The sequence below is a fragment of the Sturnus vulgaris genome, chromosome 9 (genome assembly GCF_052056855.1).
Source record: "Sturnus vulgaris isolate bStuVul1 chromosome 9, bStuVul1.hap1, whole genome shotgun sequence".
NCBI lineage: Eukaryota > Metazoa > Chordata > Aves > Passeriformes > Sturnidae > Sturnus > Sturnus vulgaris.
In genome coordinates, this window is record NC_142251.1 from 22,811,441 (window position 1) to 22,838,705 (window position 27,265).

The following is a 27,265-nucleotide window of genomic DNA, read 5'->3' on the forward strand; positions in this document are numbered from 1 at the left end:
GGAACCAGGCGTCTGCGCTGAGCTTGGCTGCAGCCCCCGGGTGGACGAGGCAGCCCCGGGCGAGTGCAGCCACGGGCGTGGCACGGCCAGGGGCCAGGGGACACTGCCGGGACAGGGGACAGGGGACACTGCCTGCCCAAGGCCAGGGGACTGGGGACACTGCCTGCCCAGGGCACAGGGGACACTGCCTGCCCAGGGAACAGGGGACACTGCCTGCCCAAGGCCAGGGGACACTGCCTGCCCAGGGGATAGGGGACACTGCCTGCCCAGGGGCCAGGGGCCAGGGGACACTGCCTGCCCAGGGGACAGGGGACATTGCCTGCCATGGGGACAGGGGCCAGGGGACACTGCCTGCCCAGGGGACACTGCCTGCCCAGGGCACAGGGGCCAGGGGACACTGCCTGCCCAGGGGACACTGCCTGCCCAGGGGCCAGGGGACACTGCCTGCCCAGGGGACACTGCCTGCCCAGGGGACAGGGGACATTGCCTGCACAGCACCAGGGCACGTCCTGCAAGGGCAGCACAGCCACACTGCTGCCTGGAGCCTGCACCTCCAGCCACCCCTTCAATTTGCACAGCCAGCCATGTGGATCCAATTGTGGGATTAGGATCTGAATCTGGAGTAAAGAAAATCTTGTTGAAGAAAGAAATATGTCCCTGCATGGCACTCATTTTGAGTGATGGAGGCAAGGAAGAAAATCACATGGTGGCAGCCCAGTTTTCCCAGGCAGCATCCTTCTGGAGTGGGTTTTGTGGCTGCACAAACGTGTTGTAGCTATGGCCATGCTGATAGTGCGAGATAGGAAGGGGAGAAGAGAGGAAGGACAGCACAACAACAGGGTGTGACAGGTTAAAGTAGAGAAAGGCGATGGAAAAAAGAGTAGGTAAGATTTTGGAGACTAAAGAGATGAAAAAGTAATGAAAGATGTGATTGAGGGAAAGGAAATAAAAATATGGGAACCAACAGTACCCCGAAGATCCTTCTGTTGGCATTTGAGACAGAATTCATGTTGGACACGAGGGCATTTGGGGGTAGTAAGAGGGCAGAGTACATGTGTATGGCCATCAATCTATATAGGATGTGTGAGGGATGCTAAGAAAGACATAGATCACAGATAAATTCTACACAGAGATCCGGGCTGAAACTGAGAGTGGGAAAAAGAGAACGTGGGAGCAATACCAGAGACAAAAAAAAAAAAAAAAAAAAGCCAAAGATATTTTTTTTGTAAGCAAACAGCCATGTGCACAGCAGAGAAGTCATTTCACAAAACACTGATAATTAGAACAGAATAAGAGAAAAAATTACATTGAAAGGAACCTTCAAAGGTCATCATCTGGTCCAGTGCTCCACTCAAAGGGTCAGGACATCATCCAGAGAAGAAATTTTAATAACAGGTTTGTAATTTAATACCTAATTCTGGACCAGGTATTTAGAAGCTAAAAAAAGATATTTGGCGTTCTGCTTTCCAGTATGGGGGGTTTTTTTATGTTCTCTGTAAGTTGGAAAAAAGAGTATGTGTAATGCAGGAATTTTTCATGTATTACCTTTTAGAAAACAGCGGCAAGACTGTCAAATTCAAAGCATTAATGATCTGATTTGCATTTTCTGTAGATTTATGAGCTTGTACATTTAGATGATATGTGTGCAATTGAACTGAAGTATATCCAGAGGGATCTTAAAACAACCAATACCTTTGAGCTGTTTAATTAGATCGTATAAGGTCATGTTTCATTGACTTGAAAATCTGTTTGGAGCACTTTGGAATTAGAAAACAAATTAATTTTCCATCCTACAAATACTGAAGGGCTTTAAAAGAGTGCTTACTGTTGATGAACACACCCATTGTGTCTTGTCTCCCCTAAAAGGGATTTTCTACCTTGTCTCTTGTTGGCTGTTTCCTATTTCTCCTAACTGAGTTAGGCAAGCACAGCCACTGTGCTGTCTAGTGTGAAACAGCTTCTGCCCTGGAAATGGCACTCGGGAAAATTTCAGTCATTTGCAGGATTTTCTCATTTTGTTATAACTAATGTGAATCTCCACAACATGAAAAAGTGACTGTGGTTATATAACTTCATTGTCAGTCCTTATTGAAACAAGCTGAAATAGCCAAAAGGCCAGAAAATCATAGTTTTAATTGGGCCTATACAGTTTAATTGATAATGGAGATGTGAGAACAGAAAAATGTAAAATATGAATGGGTGAGTGCACATAACATGTTTATGCTGTGTGTATTTTGAGCTGTGCACAGCATAACTGTATAAAGAGCATGGCTATGCTGTTCATAGTCACATTTCTCTATTTCTAGAGTATATATATTTACATTATTTATTATCACTTTAAATGTAGAAAAAATATCCAAGCTTCTTATTCTGAATTATCCACTTTTTATTATTTTTATGTGTGTTTTCTTTCCTAGGTAAGCTGTGGCTTGCTCTAGAGCAGATGTAGATGCAGAAGACCCGAGATTTTGGGCTGTGATCTTTCAGTCTCACTCCGTGTCAGTGGGAAGGGCAGAGGATTGTAGCTCTTTTCACTTCAGCAGCAGTGTTCACTTCCCTCATTCCCTGCAGTGTTAGTCCTTTGTAGTGTGAAAACTCATCTAAATGAGTTTTTGTTCATCCAAGGTTTCATATGCCTGATGGGGAATTTCCTGGAGCATATTACAGGTATGAGATTTAGCTAGATTAAATCTAGTTTTTCTATGTCTTTATGTGTTACAGTTAACTTCTGTAGCTGTGCAGACTTTTTCACAGTACAGCATTTAAATAGTTTTCTTTATTTGGTACTGCAGGCAGTGATTTACCATGATGTTCTGGCCTCACAAAGAGGTCTAATAACAGATTCTGAACCCTCTTTGTTAAGAAAAAATAGTGCCACAGGACAGAGAGTACAGCCATAATTGTATTGATCATTATAATTCTTTGTATTAGTGTCATGTTGTTAGCACAGCCAGACTCGAAGAATTACAGCAGTGGGAGAGCAATCTGAATCAGATCCACCAAATCTACTTCTAGCAGTTAATTATCAGCATAAATTAGCTGTCTATACCAGGTTTTTATTCTTCTCTCCAAGACAGTTTATTGAAAGTGCAAAGTTCATTGTCAGCCAGGGAAAGAAAGTGTTTTCCTTAATCTGGTTGTCCTTACACAATCAACAGAAGTAGTTTTCTAATTCAAATGTTTTAAAGGGATCAGCATGCAGGTCATTTGTAAAAGGCAAGCTTAACTTCTTTGAAATTCTCCTTGTACCTGAAAAAATCAGTCCAGGCACCTAAGCAGAAGCAGGTTGTGCCTTACTAGAGTCACCTCTGAGTTTATTTCAAACAGTGCCAATGAACAGGCATAAAAATACTGGGCTTTATCACTTGTTCCTCTTATTAGCAAACACTGTGTAATTAAGAGCTAGATGCTACAGGGAACAATTAATGTAAGAGCTTTTATGTAGTATATCACATAAAATTAGTTTCGGTGCTCACTTTATCAGCTTATTTTTATTGCTCAAAATCCCAACATATTATTTATGTCCTTGAGAAGACCTTAGACCTGGGACTCATCAGTGCTAATTAATTTCCAGCAAACTGCAAAATTTCTGAGTCCATTCCAACAAAAGCATTAAAGCAATTTTAAAAGTTTATTAACAATTAAAATGGGAACTGTATATGTGTATGTGTGTATATATACACGTGTGTGTGTGTGTGTACAAAATTAGAAAGAGGTTTTTATGCACCTGAGGGTTTGTGCTGCCATTCAGAGGGACCTCAGCAGACTGGAGAAGCAGGTAATCTTCAGGAAGTGCATGAAATTCTGCAAAGGGGTTCTCCCTCGCAGTCCTGCACCTGGGGACAGAAAAGCCATCCAGCAGAAGAAGCTGGGGCCAGCTGGCTGGAAAGCAGCTCTGCCATGCTCTGAGCAAGCTGGGCATGAGGCAGACGTGGGCCCTGGCAGCACAGAGGACCAACACACTCCTGGGCTGTGCTGGGAATTGTGTTGCCACCAGGTGGAGGCAGGTGATTCTTACCCTCTGCTCAGCACCAGGGAGAACGTGCCAAGCCCAGCTCTGCTCTCCCCAGGTACAGAAAAGGAGCAGGTCCAGCCAAGGGCCCTGAAGGGGTTAAGGAATTGGAAGATCTGTCATGAGGAGACACTGAGAGAGCTGGGGTTGCTCAGAAGCTGAAATGAAAGCCAGTTTTAAAGGCAGGAGATAGCCTGCCTTATTAAAATATAATATATAAACTTCACCTCAATTCACCAGATCCCTCCCTTTGAAGAACTCTGTATTGCCTGATCTTGTGTATGTGGTTGCTCTCATGGATGGAATTCTCCCCAAGACATGGTCACAGAAGTGTGACTCTCAGCTGTATAGATGTCCTGCTTTCAATTTCAAAACGCTGTATCTTGTAAAATAATTCTTTTTAACAGCCACAGGTGAGAAATCTGGCACATAATTGTACTGTAGAAGTTAAGAATATTCCTTGCTCCATTCCCCCTGTACACAGGCTTGGCAGTGTTAATCCAGGAAGGTTTAGAAGATTATGTGTACATGACAGCCCTGAGGATTTCCATCATGGTGATTTTCCTTCCAATCCTTTTTTTGAAGAGTGTAATGAACCTATGACAACTGAGCTTTATTCTCTGAGGAGCCTGACATTGCTCCTGTTTAATGGATCAGCCAGTTTGTGATACACCAGTTCTAGACACTTTCTTCCCCATGTCAGCCTGGGGTACCTCTTCAATATTTCCCATCTGTGCTGACCTGTGTGATCAAGAGGTCATGTCCTGAAGTCAAACCCAGAACTGAAACACTCACTCCTACCATGGGCCAGACTATTAATGCAACCTATTTAATTTACATCAACTTGGAACTTGACATTCAATTTCTCAGTCCAGAAGCAATTACTTTTAAAGGAACATGCCAACAATATTGCTTGGCTTAGAATGGTGAAAGTTCAAAAGGGTAAAAAACATTTCACACCATAAATAAAGAATTGATTATACTTGAAAACAAAGTTTGTAATTACTACTGACATTTCTGCGCCTAGATGAGGTGCTTTTTATGCTTTAAAAACTGATGTCATTCCTGCCACCGGCATTATGGGAACCTTATGTAAAGGTCTGAAATAGTCCTTTGCTGATATTTTAGGTACAAAGAGAAACATGAATATTTTGCACAATTCCTGGGTAAAATACTTTTTTTTTTTTTTCAAGAAAGGGTGCAAAATTCTTTGTGGGTGCCTCCCTTCAGCCCAATAGTCTGTAAGCAGGACCACTGGCATAATTAGTAACGTTCTTAATTTGTTGTTCTTCTTGTGTAAAAGACAAGCCTACAATGTGCTAAGAAATTTTAAGTAGGAATAGCCCTGTCTGGGTCATCAAATTCCTCTTTTCTACTCAAAACCATGGTTCTTGTTTTCTCCATAGCTTTTACAGCCCTGGATGACTGGCTGCAGACCAACATCCCTGAGCTTCACATGGAAGATCCTGCTAACCAAACTGCGTAGTGCAAAGCTGAAAAATGCAGCTAAGAATTTGGACTGGCAGACAGTGCTCATCACAAGTCCTTGGGAAGCAGCATCTCCCAGACCAGGCTGCAATGACAGCACTGACCAGACCTCACTGATGTCTCACAGATGCTGGGCATGGACAGCATTTCACGCTCCCTCTGCTGGCTCACAGGTACAGGAGGGGTACAGAGATCTGCTTCTCAGAGCTCTGCTGCGACCAAAATGCTGATTCCAAACAAATTGCATGTTTTCACAGCAGCTGACACTTTTTTAGCAAGGTAATACAAGGTTATGCTAAGCTGTGTAAAAACTTTAACTTCTAAGCAAACTGATGAAGGGCATTATACTATTTATATTTGATGCCATAGCAGTTTAACAACAGCCTGCATACTTTAATTTTTTATCTCGAAGTAGGTCAATATTGTCTTCATAACAAACATGTGCAGGTTTGGCATTCAAAGACGATGCATTTCCCACTGTCAGAAGCCAGACATGCAAAATAATTATTTAGTAGTGAAAACCAACAGGAACTGTCGTTATTAGCCAGCATGCTGCAAATTTTGCAGAAAGGAATGAAGACAAATTCTTGATTCTCCCCTCAAAACATCCAGCCAGAAAACAGTGCCCTTCAAAATAGCAAAAATGAAAGTTTGGGACCTTTTTAACTGGTAAGGCTTTCTATAAGCAGAGCAATAAAGTACTCTGAATTAGCTGTTATGTATGTGTTTGCACATATGTGTATTGCTTCGTGTATTAGTATATATGTGTGAGAACACACATTTATTCTACATGTACATGGTTCAGAACTACCAGCCCATGTGCTTTTTCTGACTGAGCTCCATCAGCTTCTCTTATGATACCCATGAATTCCTCTGCTATGCAGGGAAAGAGAAGTAATGCCTCCTAAATGTTTGGCTGTATAATTTAGTGTAATTCCAATAAGCCGGATTTTAATGGGGTTCACAATGGTGACATTATTAGGGCTGGTTTTGAAATCATCTGTTGAACAAAACTGAACTATTAAATCAGGTCATTTTGTTTATCACTTGACATTTGACCTTAAATATGCCATAAATTTAAAAGTATTGAGAAAGTAAAATATATTAGTCCCATAGCACAGGTCTTCTCTTTACTCTCTACTTGCCAAGCACTTTCTCCAGAGCAGTGAAAGCTGGATGTGTAGATTTAAAGGAGGTTCCTTTCTGTATGGGCAGAAGTTGTGCATTTGCTTAACTTTGCAATTTGACTGTAACTGAACCAGAACAATGCAGTCTTACACAAAGCAGTGCTAAAAAGCATATGCTCTAAAGTAACTCCTGAGATGCACAATCCAATTCTGAAGGAGACACTAAAGTTCTGCTGTCAGTTTGGTGTGTGCAGTACCTTTGATTTCACCCAGGTTTGTGCATGGTTATCACTTAGACCACACTTCAAACCCAACTCTCATTAGTGGTAGCCTGTGCCATCAGATGTGTAATGCTGCTGGCTGGGGAAAAACAAGAAAGAAATGAAAGGGTCAGAGAGATTCTTCAATAGAGAAAGACAGAACTGAGCAGGTTCATAAGCTCAGTCAAGAGGTGGCAAAATTGGGTTGTAGAGAGGCTATAAATATATGAGTTATGCCAATTAAAAAGGCTAGGAAATGTATATCCAGAGATTTAAGAAAGAAATCAAAAAGGTAAGTAGGCAGTGCTTGAAGAAGGCCCCAGGAGAAAATTCTTACTGGATAGACTTGATTTCACAAGTAGTCAATCATACGATGGAATGACCCACCAAGAATGAGTGTCAGGAAAATAACAGGTGCTTAAAAAGCATTATTCCTGATGCCAAACAATATCCAACTGCCTTATTTTTTTTTTTCCTTTAAGCATTTTCTGCCAGGTACTGGACACACTAATTCATTAAATCTAAGGACATTATCTGTCTGTGTGTTGCAATGTCTGGGAGCTTATGGATTAAAAGCCATTCATCCCCTCCTCCTTCCCTTCAAGGGAAAAGCTTTTCATGCTAAAAAGTGTTTATGTGCAACACTGTTTAACACAGAGAGATGTGCCAGATTCAAAATATCCACTGCTTCCAGGCTCTGTCAATCACACTGGACTACATAATATAACTTAACATATCAGTGCAACTAGAGAAAATAGATCATAGTAATGATGGGTCAGCTGTCAAAATTTAAAGCATAAAACTCTATACATGTTTGGAAAATAATAATGGTAGATGCTTCCTAAAGTTTGAATTTCATATATTTCTAACTAAATAAAAAACCCCCAAAACATCTGACCTTTGTGCACTCCTTTGGTGCTGATAATGCAGAAGTGATGGCTTACATGTCTCTGCATTCCTACTTGCAACAAGGAGAGAGACTGTAATTCCTGTTTCTCATTAAAAAATATACACAGGTATATCAGGGCTCTAAATATCAATTCCAGTGCTACAAACCAGGTATGGGAGCTAATTCTGTAAAGAGTTGTCAAAAAAAGCTCATTTCCTAATGATCATGGTTCAGCTTTTACAAAATTTTAACATAGAGTGGCATTACCAGTAAGATACTTTTCTGTGAAAAACTTCCCTTGTATAATAACAGGAATAACAGGGACAAGCTGAAATAAAGCCAAATTTTATTTCACCAAAAGCAGTCCTCTGCATAGTCAGTGCCCATGCTATGTGCATATTTTGTTTCTAGGATCTAAAATTTTGTTTCTAGGATCTGAAACTATTTCAGTCTCTACTTGGAGCACATTAATTGTGCTAAGTGGATCTGATAATGATGTACAAAGACATCCTTCATGGGCTGTGAGATTCCACTATTCACCAAAGTAATGTCATTCATTATGGTCCTATTGGACCTTGTTCTATTTTTCTGAAGTGCAGAAAATACACAAACATTCCGATCCTAGTGAGGTGAAGCCCAGGCTGCAAAATATTGTAATCACAGAAATGTTTTCAGGTGTTATTGATAACACTTAGGGATATATGCTACTCTTTTCTGATTCTTTAACCAGTGGCAAACACTAGGTAACCATTACGAGTCAATGCCTTCAAGCATTCACTCTCTCAGTCTGCTGCCATACAGGGGGCAAGTTAAGTCATAAGAAGATTAATTTTTGCCAAAAAAAAAAAAAAAAGGTATTAGGCTTTCATAAAGTGTCTCAAGATATGGGCTGTTAAGGAAAGAGCTGTCATGAAAAACACAAGTCAGTTTTAGTTGCTGCAGTGATTTATATGGTGAAAGAATGTAAAAATTACACTTTCTTTTACTAAATGGTATTTCTCAAAATTGTTCAAGAGGAACACTACCTGCAATAGAAATGAAATTGAAATGTCCCACTACTTCTGTAATGGTAACTGATAAAAGAATGGCAGATTCATAAATTCTTCCAGCTACAACCCAGTTTCAGTGCTGCCCACAGTTCTGAGGTATTGCTGCCCTTGCATGGCCATTGCTGGACTGAGTGTGTGAAATGCGAGCTCAGCCTTGGCTTTCCTTTTGGGGAACTATCCAGAAAGAGTTATCACACTGACCTAACAGTGTGCTTGGTCTGGGAGCTAAGCAGGTGACAAATCATTAGTGCTTATTGCAAAGAAAGCAGTTTGATTGTGAATAAAGAGACAAGCAAGAAACCAGGGAGCATAAATGACACACTTTGTCTTTCTAAGAGAATATTCTGATCATTTCAAATTAAGAAAAAAGGAGAGAAGGAAAAGCTCTGTGGCAGAAATAGAGGAGAAGCCAACTGGAAGGATTCAATTCTGATGACAATGTGAACATCTCCTTACTAGGATGCTACTGACCGAAGAAATGTTAAATATTAGTGGGTAGAATCATTAAAAGCTTACCCAAGTGCTCTTTCAAGATCAGAGACTTTGGCAGAGTTGGAAAAGTACTTTAAAGTGCTAATTGTCTGTTTGGTGTAGGGTTTTTACAGGCAGTAGGTGCCTGCCAGGCCCTGAGGGCATCCTGTGTTGGTCCAGCCCATGCCTAAATTGGCCATGGAATGCTGCAGCTGCTGGAGACCGGCTGGAGCAGGGGCAAGAGCTTCTCCTCCTCCTTCCCCCTGTGTTTTTGAACACAGGGACACGAGGAGATCACAGGGGCTAGGACAGAGACAGGGCAGCGCTGCAGAAGTCTCTCTAGGAAAGCAGGAACTTTGCCACGCTCAGAAAACAGGAACATTTGTCATGTGGTGCTGCACATCTGCCCGAGAAACCAACCGAGTTGGTTTTGTAAGGGAACATTTCACAGCAGTCCAACAGTGAAAAAGGGATCCTATCCTGACTGTGAGTGGAGTTTGGGCAGTGAGGAAGGGTGTTTGTATGCCAATTCTAGCCTCTCTGTGGTTCCAGAGTGGTAAGAAGTCCAGAGAGAGAAAGAGAGAGATCTCAAGCTCCAATTCTATTTTTCAGCAATTCATGTGTGTAATACACAAAAATGTACTTGGAATTTTTCCTTAAACCAGCTAATTTTGATGGATATTTCCTGGTATCAACATTTTCTTTCTTGAAACTTTGTTTGTATGGGAATAATAATTAGCCAACAGTACCTCCTGTTAATTCTGAGTACCTGTCTTGCCTGCGAGATAAGCCCGAGTCCCACTCAAAAGAGGAGTGGTGCTCTTGAAAGCCTCTTAACTTGAAAATTTCTTTTTTTCTCTGTCTTTTCTCCTTTTGTATCCTCATTCTTTCCTTGATCAACTTTGTCTTATTCTAAAGTCTCGGAATCAAGAGAAAATAACCTTTTAAACTGCGATGACAGGCCATGAATTAACCCGGTGTAATGGAGGAATGATTGGCTACCATGGTGTGAACAGCAAAAGGACAGATGAGGAAATAAAGGAAAATATAAAATTTGGATTTTGGAGATGAGATCTTTATTATTCATCTGCTTGATTTAATTTTTTTTAAGTCAGATTGCTTTATATAGCTGAGGATGGCAGCTGCATGATCATTGTGCTGATAGTTAAGGTATAAAAAATAAAGAAGGTGCATAATTATTTTTATAGTTATAAAAACATATGTATGTATTCTAAGCTTCCCAAGTTAGTGGTAATGTGCCCACAGTCCTAGCCACTACCCATAAATAATATTTATGTCTGCCCCACACTGTCAGAGGCCAGGGGAGAGGAGGATGGCTGGCTCAGTCTGCCCTGCTGTCTGGTGGGTGCTCTGCCTGCAGCAGCACCTACAGACATGCAGGGAGATGGAAGCTCTGTGTGCTTTGTGTTTCTGTCACCCTGCCCTAAGTGCAGAATGAGAGCCCAAATAATTCACTTTCTAAGTACTGGTCTCATGACATTCCCAGTTCAGTGTCTGGCTTGAGGTTTTCTTTACTTAGCTGAGTGTTCAGCACTCTCCCACACTGGCCATTTATCTGCCTCATCTTCTGGCTCTGGGAGACAGTTTCTTTCCCCCATGCATATGGCAGGAATTCAGTATGCATACGACACCAGTCTGATCATATCATTTTCTCTTGCAGTAGTCCAACAGGCTGGGAAAAGGGCCAAGGAAATTTAAAAGGGAAAACCAGAAAATAAGACAAACGAAAAGGCCAAAAACCATTTAGGAATTCCTGGTGCCAAAGCAAGCAGCAGTGCTGGTGGCACAGCTGGCACACAGCAGATAACAAGACACCAGCAGTGGCCAAGCCCTCAGCAGCCAGCACTCGTGTGTGACAGCAGGCACCCTGCCTGCAGCCGCTGGAGTGGGCTGTGCTGCTCTCATCCCCACCGTGCTGAAGGAAAATCCACGGGCTTCATCCCTGCTCCTGGCACTGTCCTCCTGCCTGGGGACCGAGGGCAGCACAGCTTTTTGGCACAAGGAGCAGGACCTGCCTGCCTGGCACACTCGCTGCTCCTTGGGCTCTGCTCCACTCTGGAATGTGTCACTTGGTAGACCTTGCAAGTACAGAAGCTCTCTAATTTTGACATGGTGTTAAGTTTATTACAACCTGGTGAAATGAGTCACTACCAAATCCATAGCTCTGCCTTTCTCCTTTCTCACAGGTTTTCATGAGTGAAGTGAAAAGTTTAACCTTTCAAATAACAGCCTTTTTAACAAACGTGCAGTGCTAGAGCAATACAATATATCCACAGTATGAAAGGACATGGTTCTAGGGTAACTATTGCCTTTACCTCGCAGCAACAAATCACAAGACCTTTAAATGAAAGCCCAATTTATTAAAAGTACTGTTGTGCTAGGGGGCCAGCATGCCAAGGTAATATAAAAGAAGCTAGGGCTTGCTACTGCAGTAGTACTGACACCTCTTGAAATTTGAGTATCCACAAACACTGATTTAAAAGGGAATGGGAGAAGTTTAACCCTTTGTAGAACCTGTGCAGAAATTTTCTGTCTTAGATCTGGATAAGGAATATCTAATGTCCTCAAAGAGTTTCTAGCAGGGATAAAGTCTCCAGACTGAGATTTATATATTTATTTTTAAGAATCAAATTGTCTAAGTAATTTTGGTTGCAGATTCGATCCTTCTAAGACTTTCAGTAGGATTTACTGACTGTTTTTCAGGTCACCTGAAAATCACTATCTGTAACCAGATACTGCCAGGTACTATTTATTCCTTTCTCCCAGTTTGTGAGTGAAATGTTTTATCCTGACATAGGCATGTGTTTAAGCTCCATTATCTCCTGCCCTTAGATTTAAAACTGTAGCCCAAAAAGTGGATATTCCCACTTTTTCAGTTCGGCTACACTAATTTGTTTGCAATCTTATCCAGTAAGTTCAAAGATGCTTGGTTACATACTGGCAATCATCCTCAGTTTAATTAGATCTTTCCACTGATTTCAGTGGCTTTTGGATCAGGCCCTTGCAATGCAGGGTATGTGGATTATCATTTCTGCATATAACCTGCTTTGGTGAAGTATGATTATAGTGCTATATGAGTCCTTTACTGAGAACAAAGGCATAATAAAATGAATGTGCTTTATTAGATAAAATCTCTGTCCTATTGCAATAGGAATCTGAGGGGTTATACCTAAAGCACATACAACAATTCAGGTGTTAAGGCTGGAAAAACTCCTGAGTTACAGCTGCAGAAATGTAGGATTTGGGGTGTCAGTGAAATACATTGATATCCAGATGGCAGGACCTTTTTTCCAGGTGGCTGTCAGTTCATCCCCATTAGATAAGCACCATATAGCAAATGGTCCTGATCAAGGACTCACCTGCTACCTTGAATCATACTACTGCTATGCTCTAATCTTAAATCTTCTTTAATTCTATTTTAAAACGAGGGGCTTATTTATCATTTGGCTATAACTGGAGAAATTGCTTGTCCAGATTGGAGGTAAACACTTCCAGTCCTGCCTTTAGGCTTCTTGTGATGAAGCTTCTAACATCCAAGGAGGCTGAGACTCATTTTGAGCACTTTTTATTTTCAGGTTACCTGGGAGGAGGAGAAAGACTGGAGAGAAATGTAAAGTGCGAGTGCTACAAAGTGTCCTGTTAAAGATTATGGTCTTCCTGCCAAGGTCTGGGCAAACTGTTTAGTAAGAATAACTACTTCGGGTTTTTTTCTCATGAAAGCTATATATAGTTGGAAAGCATCCAACAGGTATGTATGTGACTAAACTTACTTGTGGTTTTTAAAACTGTAATTTAATTTGCATACCGAGTCAGTAAACATTTCAGGGTCTCCAATATTTTCTCTCCCTCATACTTTGGAGAATCCTGCATTGGAATGGTGAAATTATGGATTGAAAAATTGATTCAAGATTGATATATTTACACACATTCAGGCACACTTTTTTTCAGACCAGTTAAGAGTTTCAGAGCGGGGGGGGGGGGGGGGTACGTCCTCCATATGAACAAAACCCATAGAATCATGATCCAAATCAGGCAAACAAGCCAGGTGAAGGCAATCAGCCAGGAAATGAGAGGACAAAGGACAGTTAATCAACAAAAGGCACCTTTCTGTTTGTCTCACAGACTAGGACAAGACACAAGGAGAAGAAATTGGAGGTCTGGACATCACTGAAAGGAGGTGAAGAGAAAGCAGTGGCACGAGAAGAGGTAAGGGTGCTTAGGACAGCTTGGGAGATGCTGAAAGCCTGGGTAGAACCTCACATTATGGTCTCTGAGGCAGAACAAAAGAACAACAGCAACGCTTAGTGACAGGATAGGGAAGGACAGTTAACGGGAAGGGCTGGAACAAAAACAAGTCTCGATGCCACTTCGAAGAAAAAGAAATATTCAGAGTGAAAGCTGTGATCTTCATAAGTTTTTGTACTTGTTATGTTGGAGACAGCAGTCGTGCATTTCACATGACGTGAAGTTCATAAGCTGCTCGGGAGATGAATGGAATGAGAAAGTGAAGGCTGGTTATATTAACACAGCTATTAATTATTTTTTTTCCTTTAGAAGGAACAAGCGGGTGGAGCTGACAGAACAATACTGTAGCCCCAGAAGCACATACACACTCCAAACCCGAGTGTTTCGCGGCTGTGCTAAACAGCGCTTGCGGTGGTAGAATAAAGGCGGGTCTGGACGCATCTCTTTGAGGATTACTGTTCCCTGTAAATCCCACTCTTTCCGCTGTGAGGACAGAGCTGTGCACACAAGTGGAGGTTGTTTCGCTGCGGCAGAGCGGTGCCGAGCGCGGCTCGGACCCGGACCCAGCCCCAGCCCTGCCCTGCGGCACCGAGCGCTGCCCGGGCTCGGTCCGGCCCGGCGGGACTCCCTCCCCTGCCCCTGGCAAGCGGCACTCCCCCGGCCCGGCCCTTACCGGCGAAGCCCGGCGGGCAGCGGCAGATGTAGCCCTCGGCCCGGTCGTAGCGGAAGGCTGGCGGCAGCCCCGGGACGAGCCCGTAGAGGCCGGCCCAGGAGCGCTCCAGGCAGTCACCGCCGGACAGGCAGGGGCTGCTGCGGCACTCGGCGATGTCGTCCTCGCAGCGAGAGCCAGTGTAGCCTGCGGAGACACCGCGGTAAGGGCACAGGGACACTGCGGGGACAGCTCCCAGCTCCATCCCGCCCGGCCTGAAACACCGCCAGGGATGGGGCAACCTGTGCCAGGACCTCACCACCCTCACAGTAAAGACTTTTGTCCTAATACCTAATTTAAACCTACTCTCGGTTTGAAGATATTTTCTCTTGTGCCGCCACATTCCCTCTATGTATTTCTTGTAGGGTCCTTTTAGGAAGGCTAGATGGTCTTTGAGGTCCCTTGCAACCCAAACCGTTCTACAATTCTGTCATTCCGTGCGCTATTCTTCCCTTCCAGACTCCAGAACATACAGTGTGAATAGGAACTGCACAGGCTTCAGGCTTTGTCATGTGCTAAAAGTTTTCCTTAGCTCCTTGAAGGTGTGAATGTTCCCTTGCAGCTCCCTGCTAGGGCTTGGCAGCAGGAATGGCTACTCTGCATTAGTGAGCTGAGCTGTGCCATAAAGGATTCGTTTGGGTCTTTTTTAGGCAGTAATGTGGAGATGTGTGTGTATAACAAGGCACTGCATTGTGAGTGTAATACACTTTCAGGTTGTGGGAAGGCAGGGAATAAAAATAATTTGGTGTTTATAAAGTGTTTCATCTGGAGGTTGAAGTGCTACCTACCAATGATCTCTGAATTCTGGAAAATGTGAAGGCTTCCGCCTAGTTTTCCTTATCTGTTGCACCAAGAGTTGTGTAGTGCAGCAACACTGAGGCATTTAGGCCTCACAGTGCTGTCTGTGCTCCTGCACCCTCAGTAAGCTCACAGACATAAACTCCTGGAGACACTTGTGGTTTGTGTGCTGATAGAGCTGTGTAGTCTCTCAAGAGCACAGGGTCTGTCCCCATTGGGGTGTGGGGTTTGTTTGCAAACAGCTGGTAGAAAACACAGCCTGTGGGTTTCACTGCTTTTAGACTGGTTTAAAGGTTGTGTTAATGAAGACTAAAACCAGTGTCAGCCGCAGCAGTGATGAATGTATCACATGGTTTGAAGGATTAAGTAACTGGGAGATGGCTCCTGGCTTTGACTTATCTCCTGTCCTCACACCATAATGCCAATGCCTTTTGTTTTGCCCACTTCTGCTGCCCAGGAGAATCAGTTCTTAGCTGGAAAAGCAAGCACCTTTCCCAAAGGGCTCTGCCCTGTGATGAGTGAAGCCCATGTAAGCACAAGGCCATAGGGGACTTTTGAGGTTATGGAGCTTCAACCTTTCATTGTATCAGGAACAAAAAAATGTCTCTACTACCACTCGAGGAATATTTATAGAAGAACTTGGAGCTTACCTGGCCAACAGTGGCACGTGTAAGTGTCAGCATGGTCCTCACAGGTGGCGTTGTTGTAGCATGGCTGTGACCAACACAAGGGAGCGAGGGTCTCGCAGTGCGAGCCCATAAATCCAGTCCCAGTGCAGTTGCAGCTGTACCTGCAACACAGAATGCAATTTTCACTCAGGCTGGAAGTCGAGAGATCTGGGCTTTGTTCCCAAACATACACAGGCTTCTTGTGTAGCCTTGGCTCGCAGGTTACAGGGTTGAGTCCAGCTCGAGACCACCATCTGGTGCTTTAGGAGAAACCGCAGAAATTGGGAACCAACAATGAGCTTTTCCCTGAAGTATGTGGTTTTGTCTGGGGAAAAAGAGCTGCTTGCGAATTGGTTTTGACACAACCCTAAGAATTATTGATCCTTCTTTTTTCTTATTTTTTAATTTTTTGGGGAGAAAAAAGTTTGTGGCATTTCCAATGCCTTTTTAAAAAAAATTTTATTTTGCAACATTCACAAAATGAGAAGGGAGGAGGCAGTAAGTGTGTTAGTATCCCTTCCTCTTGGACTGGTAGAAATTGAATTGGCAGAAAAATAAGGAATATTTTTTTCCTCAACTGAACAATTATTTTTTCCTGAAAACCAGCCTTTTATTGTTAAGTTAGAACAAAAATGTCAATTGCTTGCTTAGTCCTAATAACAATGGTAGTACAATTCCCTTTTGATAGCAATGTGACTACAACATAAATAAACAAACTAGTGTATTTATAGAAATTAACAATGTGCAGATATCAGTAATGTCTGGGACGTTTTGTTTGCAATTTTTTTTTCAGGAGAGCTGAGTGCTGTAAAAGCTTCATTCCTGTTCTTTGGTCATCAAGTATAAAGTTAACATGTACATGTCATATGAAAATACTGGCTTTTGCAAGGTACAAGTTAACTGTGCAGGCTTGTATGATCTTGTGTATGATTAATTAAAAATAATTATAGGAAACAAAAATTTCTTCTTCTATTTTCTTTTACATTAAAGTGATACACCATTATTATACAACTGCATTCATAGGGCATCTTGCTGAACAAGATATAAGTATACTTATTTGCTAATTTCTGTGCTTAATATCCAAGTCTTAGACTTGGAGTAAATACATGAAGAGAAAGTGAAACTGTTGAACATAAAGCAACATCAGAGAACAACTGGCTCCTGCAGTTTAAAGGACCAAAAAGTGTAAACTTTTTACTACACTGTTTAAGTGTGTGCATAAGCAGAAACTTCTGGCAGGCCAGTTTATTACTGGTGTATGGATTATTCTTAAATCAAAATCAGAGATGACTTAGACCAGGTGGCATTTGAATTTCTGATATAAAAAGTAATGAGGAAGATGTGAATCAGAAAAGTAATTTTTATTCTGAGGTATGTTCTCAAACCTGAAGTCTGCTTCTTCTGCTGAGTTTTTCACACATTTCTCCCATGCACCTTCAGATTGGTGCTGTTCAGCTTTTGGGGAAAACTTTTTTTTCTGCCTGTGTCCAAGCTACTTTTCCCTTTGGTTCAGAATCATAGAGCAGGGAGGAATAAGCAGAACTCACTGCTTAATGTGCAGCCCCACCTGTGTGCCTTTTTCTTGGGTATCTTTTAGTATTTGACATTGCTGTCAACCTTCAGGGGTTTTGGATGGTGTCCTGCTTGTGAGCAGGCTACAGCTGAGCAGGCAGATGGCTTTTTATAGTAAAAGTGTTAATTTAGATGCTCTACCTAGCATATTCTTTTGACTTCTTGTTTGATGTTCTCACAATCTGCAGAAATTAATACTTGTAGGCATTCTTTCCTTTGGAATCTCCTATGGACATTAGAGCTCCTGGGAATATTTCCTATGGAAAAAAGACATGGAGCATGCAGAGATATCCTCTGTGCCTAGGCACTCTAGGCTTTATAGTCCAGCTAAGTTTGTTACTCTTGAGTTTAAATAAGAATGCTTATTTATGTGAAAATGTTTTTTTAAGAGATCAGCTCATACTTTGTGGCATTCATGAAACATCACTGGAAGGTCAGTCTGAAATTTGTGAGAGAATTTGTTTTGATGTTTGTATTTACAGCTTTTTGTGCCAAATCCATTGCCTTGTACACATTTCTGTGAGAGATGGTGGCAGACACCTAAGCCTCAGCTGAACTGTAGATTAGTCAGAAAAGGAAAACTCCTGCTTAAATAATCCAATTCTTCATTTATCTCCAAAAATACACAAAAGAAAGGAAATTGCTGGACACCCTTCTGTTTTGAATTGCTTTTTTGTCCATTCCTTTCCATCACATAACAAAAGCAGAAAGAGCTCCAATTTTTCTCCAGATACCCTGCAGTATTGCAAGCCAATTAAAATTGCATGTACCTCAGATTTAAAAGCCAGGAGAAAAATAAGGAGGATTAAGTGTGGCCTGAATGAGCATCCCAGTTGCTCACCTCACATATGTATCCTCAAAAGGCTTCCAGGTTGCTACACAGGTCTGTGAGTGAGTCAGGTCCAAGGTGACCCCCTCTCACTGCTAGCTTGTGCTTTAGCTATACTGGGAAATAATAAATTGCTTTGTCCTGCTCAGAGCCATTCAGCACTGCTGAAAAGAAGCTCCACAAGGCTGGTGCCATGTCACCACACTGCACAAAAACTCATTCCCAGAATGTGATCTCTTATACCCCGCACTCAAGGCAAGCACCCTTTTGCTGACATGACTTCTGGACTGATTTTTTGGGCACCAAAGTCTTCAAAACTGCTTTATAAAAACTGGAAAATACACAATAAAGAACAAATCCTATACTGGCAAGAGGAGCACCTGCATGAATACACTGGGGAACTTTCACACTGAGCTTATATACATGTGTGTTCAGTTTGGGAAGCTCATGCTGAGCCAGAAAATCCAGAATTGGGGAGTGAATGCCAGAGCTCTGCTTGGACCTCTGTGTGGGGCCAGTAACAGTAGGTGGAGAATCTCACTTTTCCATTGCCTTGTATTCTTTTTTTATTTTTCTTTCTTTCTTTTTTTTTTTTTTTAATTACTGTTGTTATTTTTTTTTACTCATGGACTACAGGTTGTTTTGAACAAGTAGCTGTTCTACTATATACCTGTAAAGTTTCTGACATATTTCCTAATGACATCTATTACTATGGTTACAGTTATTACAGTTTTACTCTGCCTCTCTCTTCTAATCCTTCTGTCTGTCAGTGTGGGCAGCTGCTGTTAGCAAATTCAGTTTTATACAGTCTCACATATTCCTTGGAAACTAAAGTTTGGTAAGCATTAGAAACAGAATTCATATCTAAATGACAGTACTAACAGCCAGGAAAACAGCATGTTGTAAAGACTTAAAGTACGAATATGAAAAATACCCTTCTTGGTCAGTCTTTGCCATAAATACTTTGTTGTCCTATTGGCTCTGACACCAGACCGGCGCCCTTTAATTATTTTCAAGTAGAAACTGAAATGAGTGCAGGACCAAGGAGTGAAGTGTGGAATTAGGCTGGGAGGCTCCCGCTGTGTTCCCAAGAGCAAAGGGCAGTGCCAGGAGCCCCGGGCCAGGCTGCACACGTACCCGCCGGCCCCGTCCGTGCAGTGTCCCCCGTGCAGGCACGGCTGGCTGGAGCACTCGTCCACGTCCGTGTCGCACAGGTCCCCGAGGAAGCCCCGGGCACACGAGCAGGAGAAGCTCCCCAGGGAATCGTGGCAGGTGCCCCCGTTCAGGCATGGCTGGGACGAGCACTCATCGATTTCCACCTCGCAGTTCGTACCTTCAAAAGCAGAGAAAATAAACCCCAGGCTTAGGAGACAGCTTTGGAAATCTCAGCAAGAACTGCCTGAAGTACAATAGTCACATAATCTTTTTTTTTCTTTGGCATTTCTTCCTCAATGTGCTTGGCACAAATAGTTTTTTTAAGGCTTGGCAGAATTTGCAAAAGAACAAGCCAGTTGTTTTCACAAGAACAGGTAAAATAACTTTTTCTGTTAGCTTGAACGTGGAGACAGGACGAACTAATTTTCAGTTTATTCAAATGATGCTGCTGTCCTGTTTACATAATACAGAAGAGACCAGCAGTTTATTGATCTCCTAAGAACCCATTTAAAATTGGCTTTTAAATGCACAATTCACAGTTGATTGAATTCATTGGGAAGTCTCTCCTTTGGCAGTGGATTATTGCTTAATTTTTTTAAGGCTTATCAAATTGCAAGTAAATGGGTCTGTGGTGCCATGTTTGCAGCAGGTCAGAATCTTGGAGCTGCTCTTCAGCGATAATTGCTGGAAGTAAATCAGTTCTAATACGACTTTACAGCTATTTGTGATAGTTGGCAGGTTAAATATACACTCCTTTTCCTTATCTCTAGCACAGTCCAGGAGACATGAAGAAAATTTAATAACTAATACCTTGCAGCTTTGATTATTTCAGTGTTTTGTATGCTTATGCGCTTATTTAGTGTTTTGAGCAATAGAGTAATATTTTCAAATTTTTTTCAACTGCCAAGTCAGTTTGTTTTAGCAGCTACAGTATCAGCCATAAAACAGATGCAAAGTGGCAAATTATAATGAAGAAGCTGCTTTGAAGTGAATTTCCTTATTTTTTTATTTGGCCTGTTGAAGTAGCAGCAGTGTCGAAAAGTTTACAGGGGAATTTCCTTCTTGAAAGAAAAACTGAAGCCCTGAGAATGGGTTGGGGTTTTTATTTTTTTTTTTGTAAAAGTGAAGTTTGCAGTACAAGATAGACTTGTAGACTTTCAAAAGAGGGAATAGGCATGTTTGACGATGGGTATCACTCCTGCAATTCATTTAGGAGATCACCTTTAATTCTTTATTTATGCTCCTTTTGTCACCTCTGTACTGCTGTGGAATTTGTACATTATAACTCTGAGCATCTTTCTTAAAACACAGAGATTGATAACATTTAGCACTGTTACTTCATGAATAATTTATTTTGATGCTTGTGAGCATCTTTGTTTTAGAAGAATAAATCTGTACTATGGATAAGTACCAGGAAAATCCTAAAATGCCAAACCAAAAATTGCAGATGTTGACTCATAACTGTTTTTCGTTGTCTTTTTACATTAAAGTGCAAGTTCCCGTTTTCAGCAGTTGAAAAATAGTTCCTTGAGACCACATAGTGGATGGGGAAGCTGCCAGTGGCATGCCCCCAGTTCAAGGTTCACTGCTCAGCTAACCACTATTTTCAGCAGGAGCCTGCCACGAGAGCCCAGCACAGGAACGCTCTCTCTTATGGCTTTATGGTAATGTACATTACAGCCAGATATAGTAAGCAGTCCCTCTGTGGTCATTGCCCTGTGAATTCACTGTAATTATAAACAATGTGTTTGCAGAAGTGTGTCTAGTGACCGTAAATCTGCCAGAGCTTGTTAACAGCTTACTGCGAACACTAAAAATCATGTGACAAAACAAGCCCTGTTCAACTGATCCTCAGCTCAGCCAAATCTAAAACTACAGGCCTGAGAACAGCCTGACAATTAACATGAGAACATAGCGTTGTTGTTTTGGTTCATGTCTTTAATCTATCAAGCCCAGTAACCTGCCTTCGGCAATGTTGCCTCAGAAGAAAACTTCTCCCTGCATAATGCATCCAGCCAATGCGATCTGCCATGCAGACAGGGGGAATCCCTTCCTAGCCTCCGCTGAGTCTCCTGTCAGACTTTCTTAGATGTGTAGAAGAGAGATGAAAAGATTAGATCTGCATTTTCACCTCAGTCTAACATTCTGTCATAAATATGCTGTATGCCAAATATCATATGCCAGGCGGGAAGGAGAGCGCCAAGGAGCCCCACCGCAGTTATTGCACAGAGCTGCACCACCACGAGCTGAGGCACCCCGGGCTGTCCTGGAGCGGTCTGAGCATCCCAGCATGTACCAAACCACACAAATGGTTTGAACTGGAAAGCTGGGAAGGTGGGGAGAAGTCACATTCATAACTGTTGCAGTTCCTCTGAAGAACCACGGTTATTTCTTATACTGCTTGCTTCTCCAATGAGTCCTACTGTGCACTTCTTTCTACAGCCCCAGCCAATAAAAAATAAACACAAGTGATGGTGAAGGACACACAGCCAATGTTTTCAAACTTGCATGCCTACGGATAGAGTGTAAAATCACTTTCTGGTCAAAGATGCTAGCGATTTGCAGGCTCAGTGTACTTCCATGAGACCTGCACATTCTTAGTATGGCTGGAAATTGGTAACCCGGTCATCCTTTCTGCTCTCCTGCACTAAAATGCTGTGCTCAGGCCCAGCAGGTCCAGACGGCTGTCCTCAGATTCCTCATTTTGAATAAAGTAATCTTGTTTGCCATTATTTGAATGGAGAGTGTCACATGGCTGTTTTATAGGCACCAGGCTTGAAGTGACAGGAAGAGAGTTACATCAAAAATTAGACAGAGAGAGAAGTTGTGTTTCTTTGATCAAGGCTTGTCCTTTTTGAGCTTGAGCATCTCAGCAGAGCTGAATACCTGGGCTGGCTCGGACACAAGGTGGGGAGTGCTGGTTTGAACTGGAAAGCTGAGGGAGGAAACAGGCTTTGCACTGCTGGCAATGGCTGTTGGATAGAGCATGTTGTTTGCTATTACATCCCCAATGACATGGACATGACCTTATTGGGAAGTGAGATCTCTACTTGAGGTTTTTCATCCCATGGTAGAGCTGCTGTGCCTCTGCTTGCCTTTAAGTGTCTAAGACTTACTTATAATGCATCTTTTCTTAATATTTGCATAGCACATACATTATTGATGAGAATACTGAATGAAAACTTGGAGATCTATCAGGAGTGAGTTTCTCAGATTCTACAGATGTCATTGCAGCAATGGTAACCTCATAGTAAAAGGTATTGCACAAAGAACAAAACCAGCTCATTGCACCTATTTTGTCTGCCACTGAAATGTTTTCTCTTGCTGTCTTAGAGTGAGACTGGGTTTTGGAACTGCCATCCACTCCTGAGAGTTCACACTGGAATGTTCACTGGCAATGGACGACTGACTTCAGCAAGGTAATTAATGCACATAGCTGTGAGTAATAACAGGCTCTTACACCATGCTCTGTTGGGGTGAATTAAAAGCAAGTGCAATTAGTCCAATGGAGGAGAAAATGCCATTGATTAAGGTAGCCAGCAAAACTTCAACAAACCAATTGAAGTTCATTATTTAACAGCTGTGGGACACATGTCTTGTAAATAATTTCACACATGCAGAACATTATCATAGAAACTGCAGATTTCATGCTAAATTTTCCAGTCTTTGGCTCTTGGTGCGTTCTAACCTTTTCCATTTGTGTAAGAATTATATATGACATTTGTCAGCTATTTTAAGAAGTGCTGCAGCATACCAATCACACAGAATAGCAGTCGTAGTCCATGAAACAGGTAGCAACAGCAGCCAGTAACTCATGCATTTGGTTAACATTGCAGCTATAGATTTACTATACCTTCTTTACTTACATATCAAGAGATATAACCCGGTTTTACATCTTAGGGAAATGAGATGAGGCTGGATGACTTTCCACAGTAATTCATGGTGTCAGGCCAGGATAATAATGGTTGGTAAAATCCCCTGACAGGGTAAATGAGGGGTTTTATTACCACTGGGGACACCTCGAGGCTTTCATCCAGTAATCCCTCTGGCTTGTGCATTTAGCACAACTCACAGCAAGGTGTAAAAGAACAACAAAAAAGAATGCTTATGATAAATCATTTTGTTAAGTAGCTTTTAAAAGCTGATGTTTGTCTGCTGGAGGAATGGTCTGCTACTCCTCTATAGAATTCTGTGCTTAGTCTCTTTGCTGCTGGAAGCGGTGTCAGAGCTGTATGTCAAAACACTGCAGCCCCTTCTCCTGTGTATTTTAGACCTTTTCTCCTTCCTTGGTCCTCTCCTCATTTCTTAAGTCTGCTTGTGCAGAGTGTGGAGCATTGGTTACATTTTTTTGGTGAGAGAAAAGAGCATCAGCTTGGGAAACAGCAGAATTTCATGATGAAAGTGGAGCAACTCCAGCAGAGCAAGTTTTCATCAGCAGTTTGTGTTGACCTAAATTTTTTATTTCTTTTTGTTTGGGCTTCACTATTTCATTATGTTTTCTCTCCCTTTGTCTCTAAGGTGTATATTCTGACTCTTTCAAACCAAGTTTCTGAGCTGTGGATCCAGGCCTGGACCCCACTAACAGCGCCAGTTAAACAAGTACAGTTTCCTGAATACAACAGGAGGTCTGGGCTGAGTCTGATCATTGCAGAGTAACCATGCTGGTTGTTAATAGGTTTTTCCTTCCTTCTGCTCTTTGGCTTTCCCCCAGTTGTGTAGTTTTCTCCTCAGCTGGCCTGGGCTCCGACACCCCCTGGCAGCAGCGGGGTGGCAGGAAGGTAACGAGCTTCCTTCAAATAACATTCTCTGTGCTCATAAGGGATATTAACCAAGGGCTGCCTTCCAACGAGTGCTGTGTTAGACACAGGAAAGCTGCTTTTTACCTCTGACTTCCCCTCTTGCATGGGGATTTGGGGATGGAGCTGTAAACCACATCTCTTATTTCTTATTCATTTGAATCACTTGAAGCAATAGCTGTTTTTTCTACCCTTTTTGCTGTATGACTGTTTCTTTTCCTTTGCTTACCTGACTGGCAATCTATCACTAAAATACCTCCCCTTTTCTCCTTTTAATGATTCAGTGTGCTACTTCTCACAGTCCTACTCCTGAATATAGCTTTGAAATTTGAAGGTAGCTGTCTTCCAACAAGAATTATATGCTTTCTAGTAGAGGAAATAGGGAAGAAAAATCACACCTGTACCTTAAAAATTGAGCTACATAAAATGGGATTATCAAAAAACGGGCAGTTTGGGAACACAACACTTTTCTATGTAACTTACATAATGTTCTATTTGCAAATGAGTCCTTTGTTTCTGGGAAGGGCAGATGAGAAAAATTTAATGTGAAATGTCTAAGTTTAAGGGTAGCATTTGTCTACTTGGATCTAATTTTTATATCTGTCAAACACAGGTTTTGATCCTTAGAAAAAAACTAGATATAGCACTCAGAAGAGAGCATTTTAATAATGTTTCTTTTAAAAGCAAAGTCTACCCAGCCCTGTGACATAGCTTGGTGTTCAGAAAACTGCTGTGTAGATTTTGGTAAATTTGAGATTTCTTTTGTCCTTCTCTTTCTGGTATCAGTAGTTCACAGTGATGTGGTTATCCATAATGTACCAACAGCCAGTGGTGCCAAAGCTGAAGGCAAGGTGGTAATACAGATATGGCTAAATACATGTGTGGGCAAGGGGGTTGAACCTGGAATGTGAGTTATGATGGTTCTGTGTTGGAACCCTGGAAACTGGGAGTTTTGAACTTTCTATGCTGTCAGGCACTGACCCCCAAAAGAACACTGCTTTTGACCTGAGGCCATGGAGAAGGCTTCCAAAATTGAATGATAGAACTAGAATCACTAGTGTGTAGTTTGAATAGAAGTGTGGAATATCACATGGTGAAGAGTTTGGAATTTGGGGTTTCAGAATATAGTAATAGGTATGGGACAAGATGGAGGTTTTAGGGCGGAAATTTTCTTTCTCTCTTCACCTTCTTCTTGAGTTTAGGTAGTACTTTTTAATTAGATAAAAAATGCCACACTGCAGGTCATGGGTATTTGGTCATTGGGTCAAAAGTAAAAATAATCCAGGTGTTAGTTTTTAATTGGACCATTAGGCTTTAAAAGACCTTGTTACAAGCAAGATACATCTCCATTTCTTCATCTTTAGCTTGTTAGCTCGAAGTGCTGTAGCACTCACTGTGCTATAGATAAGAATTAATAAACAACTGAGTCCAAACACGAAATCCTGTCTCTCGTGCTTTTAATCCCTACTCTGACTGAAGAGAAAGAAAAGAAGACAAAAAGCAATAGTTCTGCACAAGAAGACAAAAAGCGATAGTTCTGCACAACCCAAAGGAAAAGTCGCTTTAACAGGGCTTACCTGTGTAGCCAAGGGGACAGACGCAGTCATAATGGCCTATCTGGTTGAGGCACATTGCCCCGTTCAGGCAGGGATCCGAGGCACACTCGTTCACCTCCAGGTCGCAGTGCTTGCCCTGGTAGCCTGGGACGCAGTAGCAGGAGTACTCGCCCACGCCGTCGCGGCACAGGGCTCCGTTGCGGCACGGCTCCGAGACGCACTCGTCCACGTCTCTCTCGCACAGCGCCCCGGTGTAGCCGGCGCTGCACACGCAGGTGGGCCCCGCCAGGCTGCTCTGGCAGGTGCCTCCGTGCTCACACGGGTTGGTCTCGCAGCCGCTGGCAGCTCTTTCACAGGTAGGTCCGTTGTACCCAGCGGGGCACTTGCAGGTAAAGCTGAGGTTGCCAGCAGAGCCTAGGCAGGTAGCGTTTTGGAGACAAGGGTTCGGGGAGCAAGGGTTGGAGGTTTTGTTGCAGAGTTCCTCCACGCTGTCCACTGATGCATCTGCACAAAGGCAAGGGTCGTCTTTATGACCAGCAACACACGTAGAGTTCTTTTGGCAAGAGTCTGACAGGCACCTGGAATCATTCCTCATGCAAAGGGATTCTAGGAAAGAAACACAAAAAAATCCTGAGGACTTCCACAGCACTGGCAGTAACCAACAGTGAAAGAAGTTCTTAACACAACTGTGCTTCAAAACCAACAGCTCCAGTTGCTGGCTATTGAGAAGAAAACAGGGCTGGCAACTAATGAATGGACTAATGAATGTAAAATGAAAACAATTATGAAAACTTGAGTAGGTTGTAATTTCCTGTTCTCGCCTCTTTCAACAGCTATGGTCTGGAGTGTCAGGATTGTTTAACATTATATTAAGAGTATAGTTGGGACAATATTGGTTGTTGCCAACAATATAGAACACATTTAGGTATATTTAAGATTTTTGGGGGGGTTTTTTGTACTAGAGAAAGGAGATAAACCACTTTTTTTAGTTCAATATCACTTTTGTGTCGGTACCATTCTTTTATGGTGGATGTCTTTTTGCATGGGGTTTCACAAGCTAAATTACTCAGATGCAGCTATAGCTCAAATAAACAATTCAAACCACCAGGCACCTTGATTTTGATTTGTTGATTATAAATAGTAATTTCACAGGTGTACAGCATCTCCACTACAAAGAATCTACCAAACGCCTGAGATGCAAAACAGCCTTGTGAGAGCCTTCCAGCCTCTGAGACAGGAAGGACATGGTGAACATGGTGTAAAGATGTTCCTTACTCCCTTAGCCTCTGGGAACTGAGCTTCTGTCAGTAATTAAAGGCCACTTGGAGTTGCCTTGCAGCTGTAAAGAATAACAATAGCAAGAGCTACTTCTCACTTCCCAGTCGAGGAGGGTGAGCTGTTACCAGCACTGTTCAGAATCCACCTCTGGGATACACTGAAGCAGCTGTATCTGGGCCAAGACTGCATGAAACGAAGCTGAATGTTCCTTTAGGAGAGAAAGCAATTTGTAAAAGGAAGAATTACGAGCTGGAGCACAAAAGTTGCATTAAATTATCTATATGTAAGTCCTGTAAACATATTTTTAAATTATTTTTCATTTTATACTTTTAGTGTGGAGTT

General features: G+C 42.2%; 1 protein-coding gene across 1 annotated transcript in view; it reads right to left on the minus strand.

The window, feature by feature from the left end:
- Window positions 1–27,265, minus strand: part of CRB1 (crumbs cell polarity complex component 1) — a 95,518-nt gene that overhangs the window by 42,381 nt on the left and 25,872 nt on the right. Inside the window, exons 2-5 of the mRNA XM_088170134.1 lie at window positions 25,667–26,251; window positions 19,276–19,471; window positions 15,720–15,859; window positions 14,236–14,418 (exon numbers count right to left, since the gene is read on the minus strand). Coding sequence (XP_088026260.1) covers window positions 14,236–14,418; window positions 15,720–15,859; window positions 19,276–19,471; window positions 25,667–26,251 — 1,104 coding nt within the window. The remainder of the gene's footprint in view (window positions 1–14,235; window positions 14,419–15,719; window positions 15,860–19,275; window positions 19,472–25,666; window positions 26,252–27,265) is intronic.